This window comes from Diabrotica virgifera, chromosome 3 (genome assembly GCF_917563875.1).
Source record: "Diabrotica virgifera virgifera chromosome 3, PGI_DIABVI_V3a".
NCBI lineage: Eukaryota > Metazoa > Arthropoda > Insecta > Coleoptera > Chrysomelidae > Diabrotica > Diabrotica virgifera.
In genome coordinates, this window is record NC_065445.1 from 272,463,246 (window position 1) to 272,481,781 (window position 18,536).

Here is an 18,536-nt window from a genome sequence, read left to right on the forward strand (position 1 = left end):
ATTCCAAGAGTCACCGTTGCATGCCGGAACGAGAAATAGATTCAGTTTATCGAGAGGAGAAAAGGCTAGCATTGTTTTTTGAAAGATACGTGCATCTGTAGGGGGTCATTAATGACAATAGGCTTGCAATAATTTGTTGCGAGATTGCTGACTACATAGGGGGCTGCTAAGAGTAAATTGTAGGCGACCAGAGACATGAATTTGGACAACTCATCATCCGAGAGACAGTTTTATTTTTTTTGTAGAATTATTCATAACGCAAATTTCAATAAGTACTTTAGATAGTGGTAGGGTTATTTCAATAATCAGAATAGGAGATATTATTTTTAGAGGATATTTTGAGGGTGAATTTATTTCAATAGATGCTTTTATACCATATATGTGTTTTATTCCGTTAATCTTTGACCTTATTTATCATATGTAAAGCAAAGGAGATATTGAAGCACGAGAATATAAAACCCTGAGATTAGAGCATTAAATAGTGTGATTAAATCATAAGTGCATCATTAAAATTAAATTTAATTAATTAGTTAATTATCTAATCAATTGCTTTGAGCACACCGATCTTTGAATATCACATTAATATATATATATATATATATATATATATATATATATATATATATATATATATATAACACCGGTTTATAACGTCCTGCGCCTTTCGGTTCCTATTCTCCAGACGCGTCGATCTGTCCAATCTCCTGGTCGGAGATCTCTCTCAGACATGTCTTTCTGGATTCCACTTATCCAGGTTGTTTTCGATCTGCTCCTTTTCCTTCTTTCCGGGGGTTGTCATTCCATTATTAGCTTTGGGAGTCGATGTTCCTCCATTCTTTGTACATGGCCATACCAACACAGTTGTTTTTGTTGGACTTCTTCTACTATGTTTGTTTTTATACTCATACTTCATATCTCGTACCCGTTCATTCGTTATATTTATGTGAGACTCTGGAGATGTAGGCCAATCTTCGTCAGAAGTCCATTTCCAGTGCGAGCAACTTCTGTTCTGTTCGCTTATTCAGTTGCCATGGTTCACATCCATACAGTACCACGCTGTTAAAGATGCTATTATATAGCTGTGTTTTCTTCTTTTTGATATGGTTTTTGACCAAAGTAGTGAGTTCAAAGCTCTTATTACCTTCTTTCCTTTCATAATTCTTTCCTATATTTCGAATTCTATTCTTCCACTTTGTTGGATTCTCTTTCCAAGGTATATATAATAAGAGCTTGGCTCGACAACCATATCATCCTCTAGTTGTAACTCCTAAAGTCCTGCCTTTTCAATAGTCCTTTTCCAATTCTCCCACTTGTCCTTCAGCATTGTTTCTCTCGTGACATTACTAAAAGTAGAACAGACCTCCTTCCAGGATTTCAGAGGCCGTCGTAGGACTAATTCAGCACTGAAAGCTACATACCGTGTAACGTCTTCTTCTTCTTTGAGTACCGTGCCCAAATTTTAGGCCTGGGTAGGCTTCCATGACAATTTGCCGATATCGTTCTCGATCTTGCGCGGCTTGTAATAATTGATATACTGATAAGACAGTCTTTTGACGAAGGTTTCGGAGCCATGAATATTTTTTTCTACCAATTCCTCTTTTTCCGTCGATCTTTCCGTTGAGTATTAACTGCAGCATCCTGTATCTGCTACCTCTTATTATATGACCGAGATATTTAAGTTTTCTCTTTTTTATCATCTTGATTAAGTCACCTTTGCCTTGACCTTCTCTGTGTAAGACTTCTCTGTTTAAATGTGTTGAACCCAAGATATTCTGAGGATTCTACGATATGACCACATCTCGAAGGCTTCTAATTTGTTCATCATGTTAACCTTCATGATCCAGGTTTCACATCCATATAGTAATACAGGATACACATAACATTTTAGAAACTTGATTTTTAGTTGTAAATTCAGCTGAGAATTGCTCAGAATAGATCTAAGTTTCATATATGCTCCTCTTGCAATTTCTATACTAGTTTTCATTTCTTCATCCGGATTTAGTGTCTCGTTTATCCAACATCCTAGGTATTTAAAATGGTTAACTTTTGTTATCGGTTCATTACTGACAATTAGTTGCAAGACGTCGGTCGTCTTGTTTGCTAACCACAAGTAACTTTGTCTTTGTTGTATTTATGCTAAGTCCGTTATTGGAGCATTCTCTAGTGACTCGGTCTATAAGGAATTGAAGATCTCCGATACTTTCAGCCATGATCGCGGTGTCGTCTGTATATCTGATGTTGTTAATAAGTTTCTCCCCGATTCGAACTCCACATTGTCCCTCCAAGGCTTCGTTAAAAATTATTTCTGAGTATACCTTAAACAAAGTTGGGGATAACACGCAACTCTGTCCGACACTTGTTTGAATGCAAATTTTGTCTGTTTCGTTGCCATCTAACAAAATATAAGCTTCTTGATGCCAATATAGATGTTGTAAAAGTCTCAGATCTTTATCGTCTATTCTATTCCAATCATTTCTAGATATACATTATTCCACGAATATATGTACGACTGTTTTGGATTATCTCGACAACGAATATTTCACTGTGCAAAATATGAAGAGCAAAAGTAAATTGCAAATTCCATTTTTGTTTATAGGAATAATTATTAGAGCTATTTACTTTCGTATTTCTTATGTTGCACACTAAAATATTTGTTGTCGCGATAATCCAAAAGAGTCGTATATTCGTGGAATGTAGCCTATTCAAACAGCCGTGTAACGTATATGACAGTTTTTGTTTATTTTGTAGCTGACCAAAGATCCCGATCTAATAGAACTTTATAGAAAGAAAATACATCCAAATAGATTCTATTCTCTCGAGGTTGGACTACAAAAAGTACGAAAAGGAAATTTCGCGTTTCAGACTGACATTGGCCCTAGCTACAATTACATCATCAAAACCTTCAAAAATTATGATATATGCACATTGCAAGAACTATCGTCTTTTATGAACGTAAGTTTTTATTTACGTATAAAGAGAGAAAAATCTAGACAATATACTTTGAGACAAACTTAACCTGTTACTATGTTTTAGAGTCCGCAGTATTATGCAACACCCAAAGTTTCGAATTTTAAAAAATTCCTTAAAATTGGGTATGTAACAGAGAATTATTTCATAATATTATTTTAGACTATGGAAACTCTATAGATTCGCTTTTCGTTGTACAGCTGTAGCAAATGCTTACAAAAAAATTTATATTATCACTTTACTCATAACGCCTAACTAATAAGATTGTGGTCTACAAAAAATGCCTTATAGCGGCTTCCCACGGTCTGTGATTCTACGGATCATCACGCACAGCTAGTGCTGCCAGGTCCGATTTGTTTTTAATCGGTACATAAGCAAAAACAGATCGGGATTTAGGGTTGTAGATCGGGACAAATAAACAACAATGACCGTTTTGGAGTGTAATTTTCAGATTCAACTCCGAATTGCATGAAAATCTGGTTTTAGGTTCTACTTACTGTCTACTTCAAAGTTGAACTTATGCCGTTGGTTGCTTTTGCTTGGGGGGTGACAGTTACAGTTACCCCTGCTCGGGGTTAAAAAAACGCACATTTAAAGTGTCCCAAAATGGATTAACTGTCTAACTCTAAAAAACTTTTGTTCTATATAATTGAAGTTATACTTCTTTACCGGCGATAGAGGATAAATTTTTATATGGGAAAACCTAGCGACCGGGCGCATGCGCATTATAACTTTGTTCTGATTGGATGTTCAAATGACATGTCAAAAATTATTCAATATGGCGGCTGTGGAACAGCTGTAGTTAGATTATTTATGGTTGTTGCGTTTTAAAATTTGTGTGAAAAGAAACAACAAACAAAAGTTAGTTAATAGTTATACTGCCTTTTTAAATAGTTTTCAAATACCTATATTTTTGGACTTTTGGACTATTTTGGACAAAGAAAACTCATTCTAATTTGGTAAGTAGCTTTTATTATAATCATATTGTAATTATACATTTGGATTAGGTTGAAATACATACATTTATTTTCTCAAGAATGCGGATTTTAGAGAGAAATCCCAAATTATGTTCGATTTTTATTTTTAAATTATGATTTATTGGCGTAGATTTATTTATCTAGTAGGTATGTAATGCTTTGATTTACATACTTAATTTGATTACCAACAAAAGTTCTACCAATCTTCATCTAATATATTGTTTTCTTACTGTTTTGTTATATTTTTATATTTTTTTCCACAAAATTCAAACTACATAATTTAATTTTCAAAACAATTGTCAAACAGTAAAACGTTCAGTTACAGTATTTTTCCACATGATAAATAATGTGGGATTGGACGAGTTAGTCTACGCTTCGATTACGAGTCAAAGCGGCACGAAATTCAAGGGTTCAATTCCCGATGCAAGTTTTATTTTTTTATGCATGTTATGATTGTAAGTATATTTGTTATATAATTTTTTTTTTCAGAAAATGCGTATTTAAAATTTTTGACAACAATTATTATCGTTCAGAAATCATTTTTTCTTTGTGGCATTTTTCAATGTGTTTGTGTGCGTTTTATTCTTTTATTTTTTAAAATTTTTGGTATTGTCTTAAAAATCACATAATATGTAGTAGAAGTATAACTTCTTACGTGCGTACAAAGTACACACACATTCTTTTTTTTTTAACTAAGTCAATACTTTTCGAGTAATTTTATCGAAAAAAATATTTTTAGAAAAAATGTAGATTTTAAAAAAGCAAAAAAAATTGTATGTTCAGAAAGTCTATAAAACCAGTAAAAGCAAAGTTGTAGCTCATCAAAAATACGTTCTTATTCGTCAAATTCCAAATCGAATTTTTCAACTTGAAATAACCAAAAAATTAAGCAATTTTCGGGCAATACTTATTAAAATTTTTTAGAAGTGTTTAAAAAAATCTTTAATTTTGTTGTATATGAAAGTCTCTAGCAGTCTTAAAACTAAGCGAGTTACGCTCATATTAAAAGTTGGCTCCTTTTTTTGGTAAAAAAAATTGTGAAAATCTCCCCCTATTTAGCACCGTAAATAAAATTAATCGTTCCCCTTTACCATTTACTTTATATGTGTGTATTGTTTATACGATCTGTAAGGTTTACCGGTTGGGAGTGCTTAGTTTTAAAAAAAATTGGTTTTACAGTAAAAATAAATTTTCCTAAAATATTGGAAAATGTCCTTTTTTTCAAAATAATTTAAAAAGTATTAGGGATATTAAAAATCTCAAGGAGTAAAAACTAGGTAGGTTTTGCTTTTATAAATATGATAGATTCATTTTGTGTTTCTGTAAGACAAAAATTGGTTAAAATTGGTTGTTCATATTTTGCATACACTCGTAATTAGTGACTCGTTTAGGCCCTTTCAATCATGCAAAAAATATATAAGTAAAGTAAATTGTTTGCAAAGCGGTAACCGGTAACGATTAATTTCATTTGGGTGCTAAATAGGGGAGATTTTCACGATTTTTTTACCCAAAAAAAGGAGTCAACTTGATTTTGAGTATAAATCGCTTAGTTTTGATGTTAGAAACTTTTTTAAAACATAAAAATAAAGCTTTATTAGAAAAGTTTTAATTGGTTTTCCCGAAAAGTGCTTCATTTCTTGGTTACTTCACGTTAAAATATTTGATTTGGAATTTGATGAATAAGACCGTATTTTTCATGAGCTACAACTTTGCTTTTGCTGGTTCTATAGACTTTATGAGTTCACATTTTTTTTTCATTTTTTTATATTATGCTACATTTTTGCTAAGTATTTAATACTTACTTTTTTTATAAATAATTTACTTACTTTTTCGACCAAATACTTACTTTTTGAGTTATTTGTGAAAATCTCCTGAAACCATGATTTTTTTGTCGAAAAATAAACATTTTCAATCGTAAATAACTCGAAAAGTATTAACTAAGTTAAATTCTATAGAACTAAAATTGCTTAGAATTAGTTAATTTTTCCAACTCCGGACTTATTTTAAACGCTCGGTTTTCACCCCCAAATACCTATCGGGGGTGATTGTCACCCCTCGAGTAAAAGCAACCAATGGCGCACAAGCCGTCCAAATTTTCATGCAATTCGGAGTTGATCCTGAAAATTACACGGTATCGCCGTATTTCCCGTTCATTTACTGGACTACCAGGTTTTTCTAGAATCTGTATTTAATCCTACATAATAATAATAATCGGACGAAATTACAAAAAAAAAATCGTAGATTTAGTAAATTTATTTTTCATTAAAATTATATTGTTCATTCGATTTTGCCGCTTTTAGGAGTGCCTTGTTTTTATAACATATTTATAAAATTCACTGCTAGTCCTCCTAAAATTGGTTTTCGTGGGTGAAAATCGGGACATTTAGTGTCCCGATCAGGTACAAATCGGTACGCGTCCCCAGACCCCTGAAAATCGGGATGTCCCGCGCAAATCGGGACACCTGGTAACGCTACGCACAGCCGACGACCACGGACACCAACGCACCGCGGACAGAGGTCTTCCCATGGTCCGCGGTCCGCGACAGTCTGTGTTTTTGATTGAGATTGAACTATGTATGTAACTTTATTCCTCGCTAAGTAGCAAAAGGACTGACGGTTTCATGAGAAAAGAATATTATATATGTGACTCATTTAATTTGGGTGATGATTACATTGCGTTTGTCATGTTTTTTATCTCTTTCGATGTTTTCGTTTTAGACAAGGCGGAAACGGCGGGTTCGTTGGGAAAAATATTCCCATGAGATATTTTTGCATAATCACATTCGTGAGACATCCCAGAATAAGGTTCAAGAAGTCGCCCACGAGAAAAGTGGGCCAATTTTTTTTAACAATTTTTTTTTAATCAAATTGCAAAAATCAATATTTTGGCCCGGACTAATTTTTTTTAGGTTTTTTTAGACCATTCTGGACAAAAAAGGTCTCTTATAATTTTTCTCTAAAGTTGATCTTTTTCGAGTTATAAGCAAGTTAAAATTTGAAAAACGCGAAAATGGCCATTTTTAAGGCTTAATAACTCGGTCAAAAATTATTATTTTGAAAGTCAGAAAGTGACTAAATCAAAGTTTAAAGTCGCCGTTACATGATCCTGAAGAAATCTGTGTCATTAATTTACTACTAAGCTGTTATTTTTAATTAATAACAATGAGTGGTTGTATCGTATTGACGCTGCAGTAAATGTGAGTGCGAGTAAGATGCACAATTGGACTGCTGGAATAGCTTCTCTCTCGCACTCAGCATTTACAGTACCGCACACGTGCATGGCGCTTATTATTATTACTTAAAAATAACAGCTTAGTAATAAAATAATGACAAAAATTTCTTTAGGATCTTGTAGGGGGGGCTTTAAACTTTGATTTAGTCATATATTGACTTTCATAATAATAACTTTTAACCGAGTTATTAAGCCTTGAAAATCGCCATTTTTCGTTTCTTTCAATTTTAAATTGCTTATAAGTCGAAAACGATCAACTTTAGAGAAAAATTAGAAGAGATCTTTTTTGTCCAGAATGGTCCAAAAAATTAAACAAAAAAATTGTTCGGGCCAAAAATATTGATTCTTGCAATTTCATTAAAAAAAATTGTTAAAAAAAAATTGGCCCACTTTTCACTTGGGCGACTTCTTGAACCTTATTCTGGGATGTCGCACGAATGTGATTATGCAAAAAAATCTCATGGGAATATTTTTCCCTTCGAACTCGCCGTTTTCGCCTTGTCTATTTTGAATATGGTGTGAAATGTGTAGTATGCACATTCCATGTAAATCAATAATTACACACATAATTTATTTTATTTTTAACAAAATGTTACATTTTGTTAATGTATTTTATTTTTAACAAAATTTGTTAAATTATCAACTTGTAAAAAGATCGTTGGTCAAAAACAAATTTTGGACCAACTTTGGATATGCTTTATAGTAGTCAGGGAGGTAGTATAAAATTTGACCGGAGCATTTTAGCATGGGTGTTTTTCTTTATTGAGTTAGGTGTTCCATTAAAAAACGGTGTGTCAGCTGGCCCAAAACCGGGGCTTTTAGGCAAAACAAGATAAAATATGAAACTAGATATAAAAACCCTACAACTATAATATGTCAAATATTTATCTCCGTGGCTTACATCCATCATGGCCTAAAATATCTAGCTCCTGGTTTTCACCTAAGTGAGCCGGGTTCCATTCCCTACGTTGGAAGTTTTTTTTTTGTTTTTAAAATTGACATTTTGATTTGAAAAACAATTATTTTTATAATACCGTGTTTTTAATATTCATACGACACTATAAAAAAGATTAGTAGGTGGGGGTAAAAGTACGCACGGGGCAAAGGTACGCACTTACATTTTTCAGTAACTTCTTATATGTTGGCGACAACATCTTGTGGCATATGTTTGTACTACTCAGTAGCATTGGATGAGAAACTTTGGCGCAATCAGGGCGAACACAACAACAAAAATGAGGTAAAAATTATTTTTGTACCTTTTGATCTAATTTTTCTTAAAAATTGATTGATTCTAATTCTTAATCTTTCAAACTCAGATTATTATTGGTTAGGCATGTTGAAAGTTTATTTGTTAGAAGTCTTCTTCTACATAACAGTTTGAAGTTCATATGTGCATAGTTTCATATTAGGGTTAGATATATTATTGGTTGCCGGATGGGGCAAAAGTACTCACACAAATGGGGCAAAGGTACGCACTGCGAACGTTGAAATGGGGCAAACGTTCACAGTGCGTACCTTTGCCCCCAGTGAGGTAGACTTGGCAAATGCATGTTTCAAGTCAATCTTCAAAGTGAATATCAAGTTGAGCTTGATATTCTATCAGCTAATTTTGTCTCAATTGCAAAATGTCTCAAATCCGCAAAAGTACGCACGTGCGTACTTTTGCCGCATTAGGTGGGGCAAAGGTACGCATTTACAATTTTTTTTCAAAATGTTATCAACACTACAAAAATGATATTAAAGAATTTCCATTTGCCTAATATGATTACAAAATGTATCAATTTCATTTTCATCTATACTCTGTGCCAATTCAAGGATTAGGAGATTCACTAGAGATGAAAATTTAGAAAATGCGTACCTTTGCCCCCACTACCCTATATGTGTGTACTTTGTACGCACGTAAGAAGTTATACTTCTAATAGTCGGAGAGGTAGAAGCGGATTTTGTGCGTGATAAGTAATATGGAAAAACTATACGGGGATATGTTGAATTAGTTGTGTACATGACTTTCACCAACGACCGGAAACCATAGTTGGGGCCGAGGGTAGTTATAAGGGGTCAAAGTCGCGGATTTTATTATTTTTTTTTTATGACGCTCATGATCGAGTTAGTGCACCAAAATTTGGGAATAAGTAGGTCATGACGTAACTAAGTAAAATCTCTAGGGGTGAAACGCTGCGTGGCCGACAAAGGGGTGGGGGTGGGGGTGAATATAAAAAATATAAAGGGTTTTTTGCGACGTTTGTGATTGAGATAGTGGACCAAAATTTGAAAATAAGTAGATCATGACATCACCAAGTAAAATCCCCAGAGCCGGAAACCAGAGTTGGGGATGAGGATAGTTATAAGGGGTCAAAGTCGCCGTTTTTATTATTTTTTTTGTGACGCTCATGATCGAGATAGTGCACCAAAATTTGGGAATAAGTAGGTCATGAGGTAACTAAATACAGTCTCCAGGGGTGGAACTCTGTGTGGCCGATAAAGGGATGTGAATATAAAAAATATAAGGGGTTTGTTGCGACGTGCTAGATTGTGATAGTGTACCAAAATTTGGGAATAAGTAGACCATGACTTAGCTAAGTAAAATCCCCAGAGCCGGAAACCAGAGTTGGGGATGAGGGTAGTTTTAAGGGGTCAAAGTCGCAGTGTGTATTATTTTTTTTTTGTGGCCCGGCACAGCATTTGTCCCACACGCAGCGTTCCGCCCCTGGAGATTTTACTTAGTAATGTCATGATCTACTTATTCCCAAATTTTGGTGCACTAACTCGATCATGAGCGTCAAAAAAAAAAATAATAAAATCCGCGACTTTGACCCCTTATAACTACCCTCGGCCCCAACTCTGGTTTCCGGCCGTTGGTGAAAGTCATGTACACAACTAATTTAACATATCCCCGTATAGTTTTTCCATATTACTTATCACGCACAAAATCCGCTCCCAGCTCTTAGACTATAATTTATGATTTAAACGAAATTAATATACTTTTTATTTATATTTTATTTAAATATTAATATAATTTGTACTTACTACTTCTCAAACATTTTTATTAAAACAGTGACAAAAATTAAAATAATCAAAGAATAAAACACACACAAACACATTAAAAATGCCACAAATGATTTCTGAACATTAATTGTCGGAAATTTTTTAAACTAAATACGTATTTTCTGAAAATAAAATTATATAATAAATATACTTACAATCATAAAATGTATAAAAAAAATAAAAAAATAAAAGTTTTTATTGGGATTCGAACCAGCTATCAGCGCGGTTGGTATATTGGGGTTCATTCGCCTTAAACGCTTCGTCACGGAGGCAATGTGTCATTATGTGCGAAAATCGACTAACTAAATGGATTAAGCTTTTGACATTTTTGGATTAAATTAAATTATTTTGATTTTGAATTGAAATGATTTAGAATTGAAAAAATACAACAAAACATAGAGTAAGAAAACAATATATTAGGTGATCATTGATAGAAATTTTGATGGTAATCAAATTATGTAAATAAAAGTATTACATACTATGTATTTTGGTAGGTTCAAATAGGTAGGTACCTATGATACATTTACAATTATTACGTACCTGTTGCTTTTAAAAACTATTTAAATGTCACTACAATTATAAACTTTTTTGTTTCTGTCCTCACAACAATAAAACTAATATATTATACATTTGTTTACCTTCATATTGAACAATTATTTATTATTGACAGTGACAGATCATTTCAACACCCAATCAGAGCCCGTATAACGACTAATACCATACTGTCGGTGTGCGCATGCGCGCAGATCAATATAAATTCACCCTCAATCTCAATCACGCCTAAAGAAGTATAACTTCAAAAAGTCTGTATGTCCTTTATAGAATCATAAACCATGCATTTGATCATAATATGATGACCTCAAGCAAAGTTGTTGTACATGAACCCGGGAAGGTTTCTGAGTTAATACGACCAACCTAAGTAATCATTATTTGCGCAGACAGCACAAAAAACTATTATATATACTATCCGCAACGCCTCATATAAGTTGTAGGCTTTTTCCATCTAGTTTCATATTTTATCTTTTTTGCCTAAAAGCCCCGGTTTTGGGCCAGTTGACACATCATTTGTTAATAAGCTTTGGAACACCTAACTACATAAAATGCTCAGGTCAAATTTGACACTACCTATATAAGTTGTGCTATAAGTCCCCCATTCAATTAAATACAAACGCTGAATTCTTTTGAATCCATCTAGCCCAAAGTGAAAGTAAACAACTGACGTTTACCGTGTTAAAAAATCATGACAGCGTCCGCACGGGCCCATAACGCACCTTTGATCTTTACCGACTTTCAGCGGATCACTACAGACGTGTCTGTGCTACCACGGACGACAACTTCCCACGGTGCGTGGTGCGAGCTAATCTGTGTCCGTCGGCGAAATTGCCGATCCTGGGAAGCCGTTGTTAGTACGGACCAGCACAGACGCGTCTTTGCTACTACGGACGATACGCTTCCCACGGTGCGTGGTGCGAGCTGGTTCGTGTCCGTCCGCAATATTGCCGATCGTGGGAAGCCGCTATTAGGTTGCGTACAGAGTCACGCCGTAGGTTGCTCCTGTATGCTTAAGTCGATGGCTTCCAATTCATGCTGTACGCAGCCTACAGAGCGTCTATTGGATACCACCGGCTAAGTCGGTGGTCACTTCAATTCAAATCGTAATTTGACTTTGTTTTAGAATTACGCTTTTTTAACTATTTTCTGTTGCAAGATAGTTTTAGTCCTTCAAAGTTTATTAACGAAATGAACAATTTTTACGGCGTGACGTTGTACGCAGCCTGTAGCGTCTATTGGATACCACTGCCACAGGCGGTAATCACCAATAAACGCTGTACGCTTCTTATAACACTGTCACGCAGTAGCTTGCGTATGTATGCTTTATACAATATATAATGGATACAGCAGCGTGTTTAGTTATTTTCGAGCATTGAAACGTACGGCTTGTACAGATTTTAACCTAGCGAAATGGGTAAAACGAGTAATAAAAAGGAACAAGACGAGTTGCTTATCAACAAGTTGAAATATCGCACTTGACTGATAACGAAAACGATCGGAATGTTGTTGCCGGCTATCTACAAACGCTGTACCCAACTTACGGTGAACACAGCTTACTTACTCTGGACACGACCTACGGTGTTTATTGATAATCATGGCCTATATTTTGTATTGACTACTTGAAGTTGCCGGTGACTGACAAAGGCTGTATGCAACGTCTGGCTTGATGTTGTACGTAACCTACGGCATTTATTGGAGACCACAGCCTAAAAGCAAAGGTTTAGGTGAAAATCAATTTTATTCATCAATAGGATCTCATCTAAAATAATACATACATTGATTCCAATGCTTCTGAAACAGTTTAATGCTTCTACAAAATATGTAGGAACATCGATATTCTCATATAGTCTAATTTTTCACGCTGTATCCAATGCTATCTGATTCAATCCCAGTGATTTATTGTTCTTTAATCTGTAATTGTGGTTTCCAATCTAGTGTCTGTTTGGTAATCGATCCTTTTCCATTCTCTGAACGTGACCGTACCACTTCAGTTATTTGAATTTTTTGTTACCTAATTTTCGACTCTTTCTAGACGTGACCTTTCAGCAGACATTTGTAATTATAATTGAGCTTTTGAGTCAAAAAAGAATAGGTAAACCACGTTGTGCTTCACTTAATCTCTGAAACCACAGAATAACGTAACATTATGTATTTATTTTATTACAATTCTTTTTCCATGGTTCTTCTTCAATCCTATTAATCATTTTTCTAACTTTTCCTTAAGAGGGTTGTTAAAACTTAATACATAATCTGTTAAATCCTGAATAAGGTGGCAATGAAATATTTGCTATTATTTGGGAAATTTAAGTCACTCTCACTCCTACCTGCCTCCATGTAACTGGATATAGCCATATTACGTTCTTTAGTCTTTTCTATGATAACTGCTTTCTTTATAACTTCTTCTAATGTTTTTAAATCATCTTGTAGGAGTTTTTCTCTAATTTCGTTATTTTTTATACCACAAATTAAAATATCTTTACCTAGGCTCTCCCTTAATTGATCTAGTTCACAGTGTAATGATATATTTTTCACTCTTACACTAAATTGCTCAATACTTTCAAACTCTGTTTGCTTACTGGTTAATAGTTGATGTCTTTCATAGGTTAAGTTTTTCTTTGGTGTAAAGTGGTTATCATATTTTGTAAGTAAAACTTCTAGATTATTTTTTTCTTCGTCTAAGAATGTAAAAGTATTATAAATTCTCATTCCTTCGTCACCTATTAACGTTAACAACAGGGCACATTGAGTCTCTTGTGCCTTTTTTGAAATCTCGGTTGCCACGAGGTAAGTTGTGAATCGCTGTTTCCAGAATTTCCAATTTTCGGAGACATTCCCTGACATCTCCACAGGAGGTACGCCTTTAAAGTCCATGTTTACTATAATTATTACTGCTTTATCTTCTTTATTAATTTTATTTTATATATTTTTTGTCGCAGCGCCATGTAAGGTTAATGATACTCCATTGTCAGGTTATAAACTGTGTTCTTTATTGTCATGCTTCTCCCAACTATATCAACAGCAGGCAATACACCTTTCCAACATATGGTGAATGTATTGCCTACCTTTCAAACTGAAGCAAAAATTCTGGAATCGGTTTTCAAAAGACTATGTTACTCAACTACACAAGCAGTATAAATGGAACGAACCTGCATCTCCAATAATGGTGGACATCTTGTCCTCATCAAGAATAGCCAGTTACCGTCTTTCCGATGGAACATTGGACGAGTGTTAAAATTTTTTCCTGGAAAAGACAATATCTCTAGGGTAGCGGAAGTACGGACGTCCAATGGTGTTTTAAAACGATCTATTAGAGACCTCTGTTTACAACCATTACAAGACTTACATGTGTAATGTAGTTAATTTTGTTGCGTTTTATATTACATTAATATTATTATTATTTGAAGGTTCCCTTCAAGGTGGGGGCTATGTTAAAACTTAATACATAATCTGTTAAATCCTGAATAAGGTGGCAATGAAATATTTGCTATTATTTGGGAAGCTGCCGATTGTCAGAATGACAAGATTCAATAATTTAATTTCATTACGTACACCTTCGAAAAGTATTTGTATTTTAGACGAAGAATAAATTTAATAAATTGAAGATAAATTCCTTTTATTAGAACCACAACAATAATACAGTCCACACAAGATATTTATACAGGGTAGACGTAAAATCTTTGTTCAATGCTATTTAAATACATTTATTTTTTTTTCGAATTTTGAGAAAACTAATTAGTATTTTTCAAAAATTTAAAGGGAGTATGAAAGATTACGTTATTACCGAGGGCCGGAACTTCCTAAAAACTTCTATAATGTTTATTTGATTAAGTTACAGGGGTGAAAAAAAAAAGAGAAAATTTAGTGTGATTTTTAATTTAAAATATTTCATTCAAAAGAAACTTTTTGTTTATTCTAAGGAACTTTCGGCCCTCGGTAATAACGTAATCTTTAATTCTGAGTTCAAATTTTTCAAAAAATATTTAGGTATTAGTTTTCTCAGGATTAAAAAAAAATAATGTGTGTATATTTTGTACTTGTACGCACGTAAGAAGCTATACTTCTGTTATATAATTTCAACGAAATAAATATACTAAACAGTATATTTGTATTTTATTTAAATATTAAACTAATTCTCATACTTATCTACCACTTTCAAAAAAATTTTATTAAAACAATACAAAAAATAAAAAAAAAACATTAATCGTCCGGATTCGAACTCGGGACCTCTCGACCTCTGGTAGAATGCTCTACCAACGAAGCTATCATCGCTGTGTATACGTGACATCTCGGACATAATTACAAATCACGGTGACAAATAGATTAAGTGAAGTATAAAGATATTATATTAGATATTTATTATCTTACTCCTGAGGAAGACAAATCCAAAGAGACAAAAATTTATTTTAATAAATAATACATTTACTAAAAACAATAATACAGTCGGAAAAATGAAAGAATACCCATGAACACAAAGAAAATTGCCCAGCGCAAGTACATGTAATAATAATTATTACATGTACTTGCGCTGACCAATTTTTTGTATGACACGGTGACAGGAAAATACAGCGTGTTTTATATGTTCGTTCATGGGTATTCTTTCATTTTTCCTACTGTATGTTATTTTTATACCTTATTTGCGAATATATAGACATAACTTGAAAGATAAGCAACGAACTCCATACTGTCTGTGTGCGCATGCGCCCAGAATAATAAAAATTCACTCTCAATCGCCCCTAAAGAAGTATACCTTCAAAAATGAATGAGTTTAATATTCATACACATATATGCATATATATTTAATAGCATTGGACCAAGATTTTTTTGTGGTTTTAAAATCTACTTTGCACGTATTATTTCTCTCAAATTCTTTCATAAATATATTACTAATAATAAAGATAAAGAAGAGCCTATAGCATAGCTAAACCAAAGTTTTGTTTGTATAGTCCATTCTTTCACGGTTTTTGCTCTAAATTTTAAAGAACCGCTTGGATTGACATGAAATTTGGCATACGCATAGCTTACATGTCAAAGAAAAAAAGTGATATCGTGCCGATGTGTGCTTTTGCCCTGGGGGTGACTTTCAGCCCCTCTTGGGGGTGAAAAAATATATCTCCAAAATAAGTTCGGAAATGAATAAACTGACTAATTTGAAGTAACTTTTGTTCTATAGAGCTTTTTCGCCAAGTCAACACTTTTGGAGTTATTTGCGAGTGAATATGTTCATTTTTCAACAAAATAACTACATTTTTAGACGGTTTTTCGCAAATAACTCAAAAAGTAAGTATTTTGTCGAAAAAAATGTTCTTAGAAAAAATATAGCCAGTAAAAAAGTAAAAAAATGGTGTACGCGTTAGGTCTCTGGACCTCGTGGAACCAGAGTTATAGCCAATGAAAAATAGATTCATATTCACCAAATTTCAATTCGAAGTGAAATATCCAAAAAATTAAGCACTTTTTGGGGAAAACCCATTATAACTTTTTTAAAGTGTTTAAAAAAGCTTTATTTCTGTTTTTATAAAAAGTTTCTAGAATTAAATCTAAGCAAGTTACGCTCAAAATAAAGTTGGTCCCTTTTGTTTTGGCAAAAAAAATCGGGAAGACCACCCCCTAATTATCAACTGAAATGAAATTAATCGTTATCGCTCCACAAATCATTTTACTTATATTGTGTTTATATGATCTGTAAGTTTCATCGATTCAAAGTGCTTATTTTTGAAAAAATTTGGTTTTAAAGTAAAATTTTTAAAAAACTTTATTTTGAAAAATATGTTTTTTTTTCAAAGTAACTTAAAAATTATTAGAGATACCAAAAATCACGAAGAACAAAAAAAGTCAGCATTGCTTTTCTGAATATCATGTATTTTTTGTTTTTCTGTTAGACAAAAATTGATTAAGATTTGGTGTTTCGAAATTTGCAAACATTCGTGATCAGTGACTCGTTCAACCCCTTTTAAGTACAACCCTTTCAAAAATAAGAACTTTGAACCGATGAAATTTACAGATCATATAAACAATACATACACGAGTCAAGAAACTTATGAAGTCGTAACGATTAAGTTCATTTGAGATACTAATTAGGGGGTGATTTTCCAGATTTGTTTACCAAAAAAAGGGACTATTTTTATTTTGAGCGTAACTTGTTTACTTTTGATGCTAGAATTTTTTTTATAAAACAAAAATGAAGGTTTTTTTTAACACTTTAAATAAATTGTAATGAGTTTTCCCCGAAATGTGCTTCAATTTTGGTTATTTCACGGTAAAGTATTCCATTTGGAATTTGACGAATATGAACCTATTTTTAATTAGCTATAAGTCTGCTTCTACTAGGTGTAGAGACGTGATATATACACCATTTATTTTTTTCGTCAAAATACTTACTATTTGTGTTATTTGCGAAAAACCGTCTAAAAACGTGGTTATTTTGTTGAAAAAATGAAGATATCCACTGGCAAATATCTCGACTTACTCTGGACAAATATTTTTCACCCCCAAGAAGGGGTGAAAACCACCCCCGGGGCAAAAGCACATATCGGCACAGTATCACTTTTTTTCTTTGACTTGTTAGCTATGTGTATGCCACATTTCATGTTAATTCAAGAGGTTTTGCAATATTTTACCGTTAAAGAACGTACCAGTAGAAGTCTTACATATCTTGTGGCTTTTACATACTCGAATTCATTTAACATATCTTTATTTTCAGGATTTTAGTCGCTTCTGAAGCAGGACTAGCACATAGGGTTAAACATAGGTTAGCAAGTAAACCACAATGTTATAGTGCAGGAGCTAACTTTCAGTCTGTGAGAATCCACGATTGTTACACGATATTCGTACTGTTTTTCATCGGTAGCTTTGCCGCGGTTACTGTTTTTTTAGCTGAAATAGTTCTCAATAAATATTCACGTTATGTGTTAAAATAGGCACATTTTATATGCACAGCACAATAATATGTATTGTTCAATGGCAACATGCTTTCTTAAGAGTATATTGGTTTTGCTGCTATGATAACGTCATTTATTTGAGTTTTTAGTTGCATAAGCTACGTACATACGAAATAGAAGGAAGAAGAAATGGAAAAGTTCTTGAACGAATAGGAATAGATGACAAATATTTAAGAATTATGCAGAATCTATACTAACACCAGTAAGCAATGTTAGAATTGGCCTAATAGATACTTATGAATGAATTGGAAATTTTCTATGAATTAGACAGGGGTGTATCTTGTGACCACTGCTTTTTAATCTGTATTCCAAGCATAGTTTTGAGAAAAGAGACACTTACCAGGGTTGTGGTAGGTATCACAGTATCACGGTAAATGGTAAGAATTACAACAAATGGCACATAACAGACAAGAATAAAGAAAATTTAAAAAAAGTCGGAGACCTAGTGAAACAAAGAGGAAATATTATGACGTATGTATGTTACTACTTTTTAATACGTTACTTATTGAACCGTAGTGAGCACAACATTTGGTACAACAAGTTATCCACCTAATACTCTCCCCCCTTTTAAGAGCTGTTCTTTCTTTATCTCTGCGTTTGTAGGAATGAAATAAAATACTAATTAGTAATTTTTGGGTTTTTCTTCAATCGCTTTTTTTCTTTCTTTTAAACAGCTGGAGCTTTGGGTACACCATATAAGAGGATGCTCCACACGTGCCATATATTTCTAATAATTGTATGGTTTCTGGAATACCTAGATTCTGCATATCAGGAACAGGTACTACATATTTTTTAAAACAACTAGTTTGAACAATATAAAATGTT

General features: G+C 33.4%; 1 protein-coding gene across 2 annotated transcripts in view; it reads left to right on the forward strand.

Annotated features, from left to right (window-relative positions):
• LOC126882445 (uncharacterized) overlaps positions 1-18,304 on the forward strand; it is a 43,952-nt gene extending 25,648 nt beyond the window's left edge. Inside the window, exons 4-5 of one of the 2 annotated variants that reach the window (XR_007697349.1) lie at positions 2,749-3,092; positions 17,474-18,304. Coding sequence is in view for 1 of the 2 variants with exons in the window: in XM_050647410.1 (XP_050503367.1) it covers positions 17,474-17,491 (18 nt within the window). In the remaining variant the exon portion in view is untranslated. The remainder of the gene's footprint in view (positions 1-2,748; positions 3,093-17,473) is intronic. The other variant, XM_050647410.1, reaches the window with a different exon arrangement.
• The last annotated feature ends 232 nt before the right edge of the window (positions 18,305-18,536 follow it).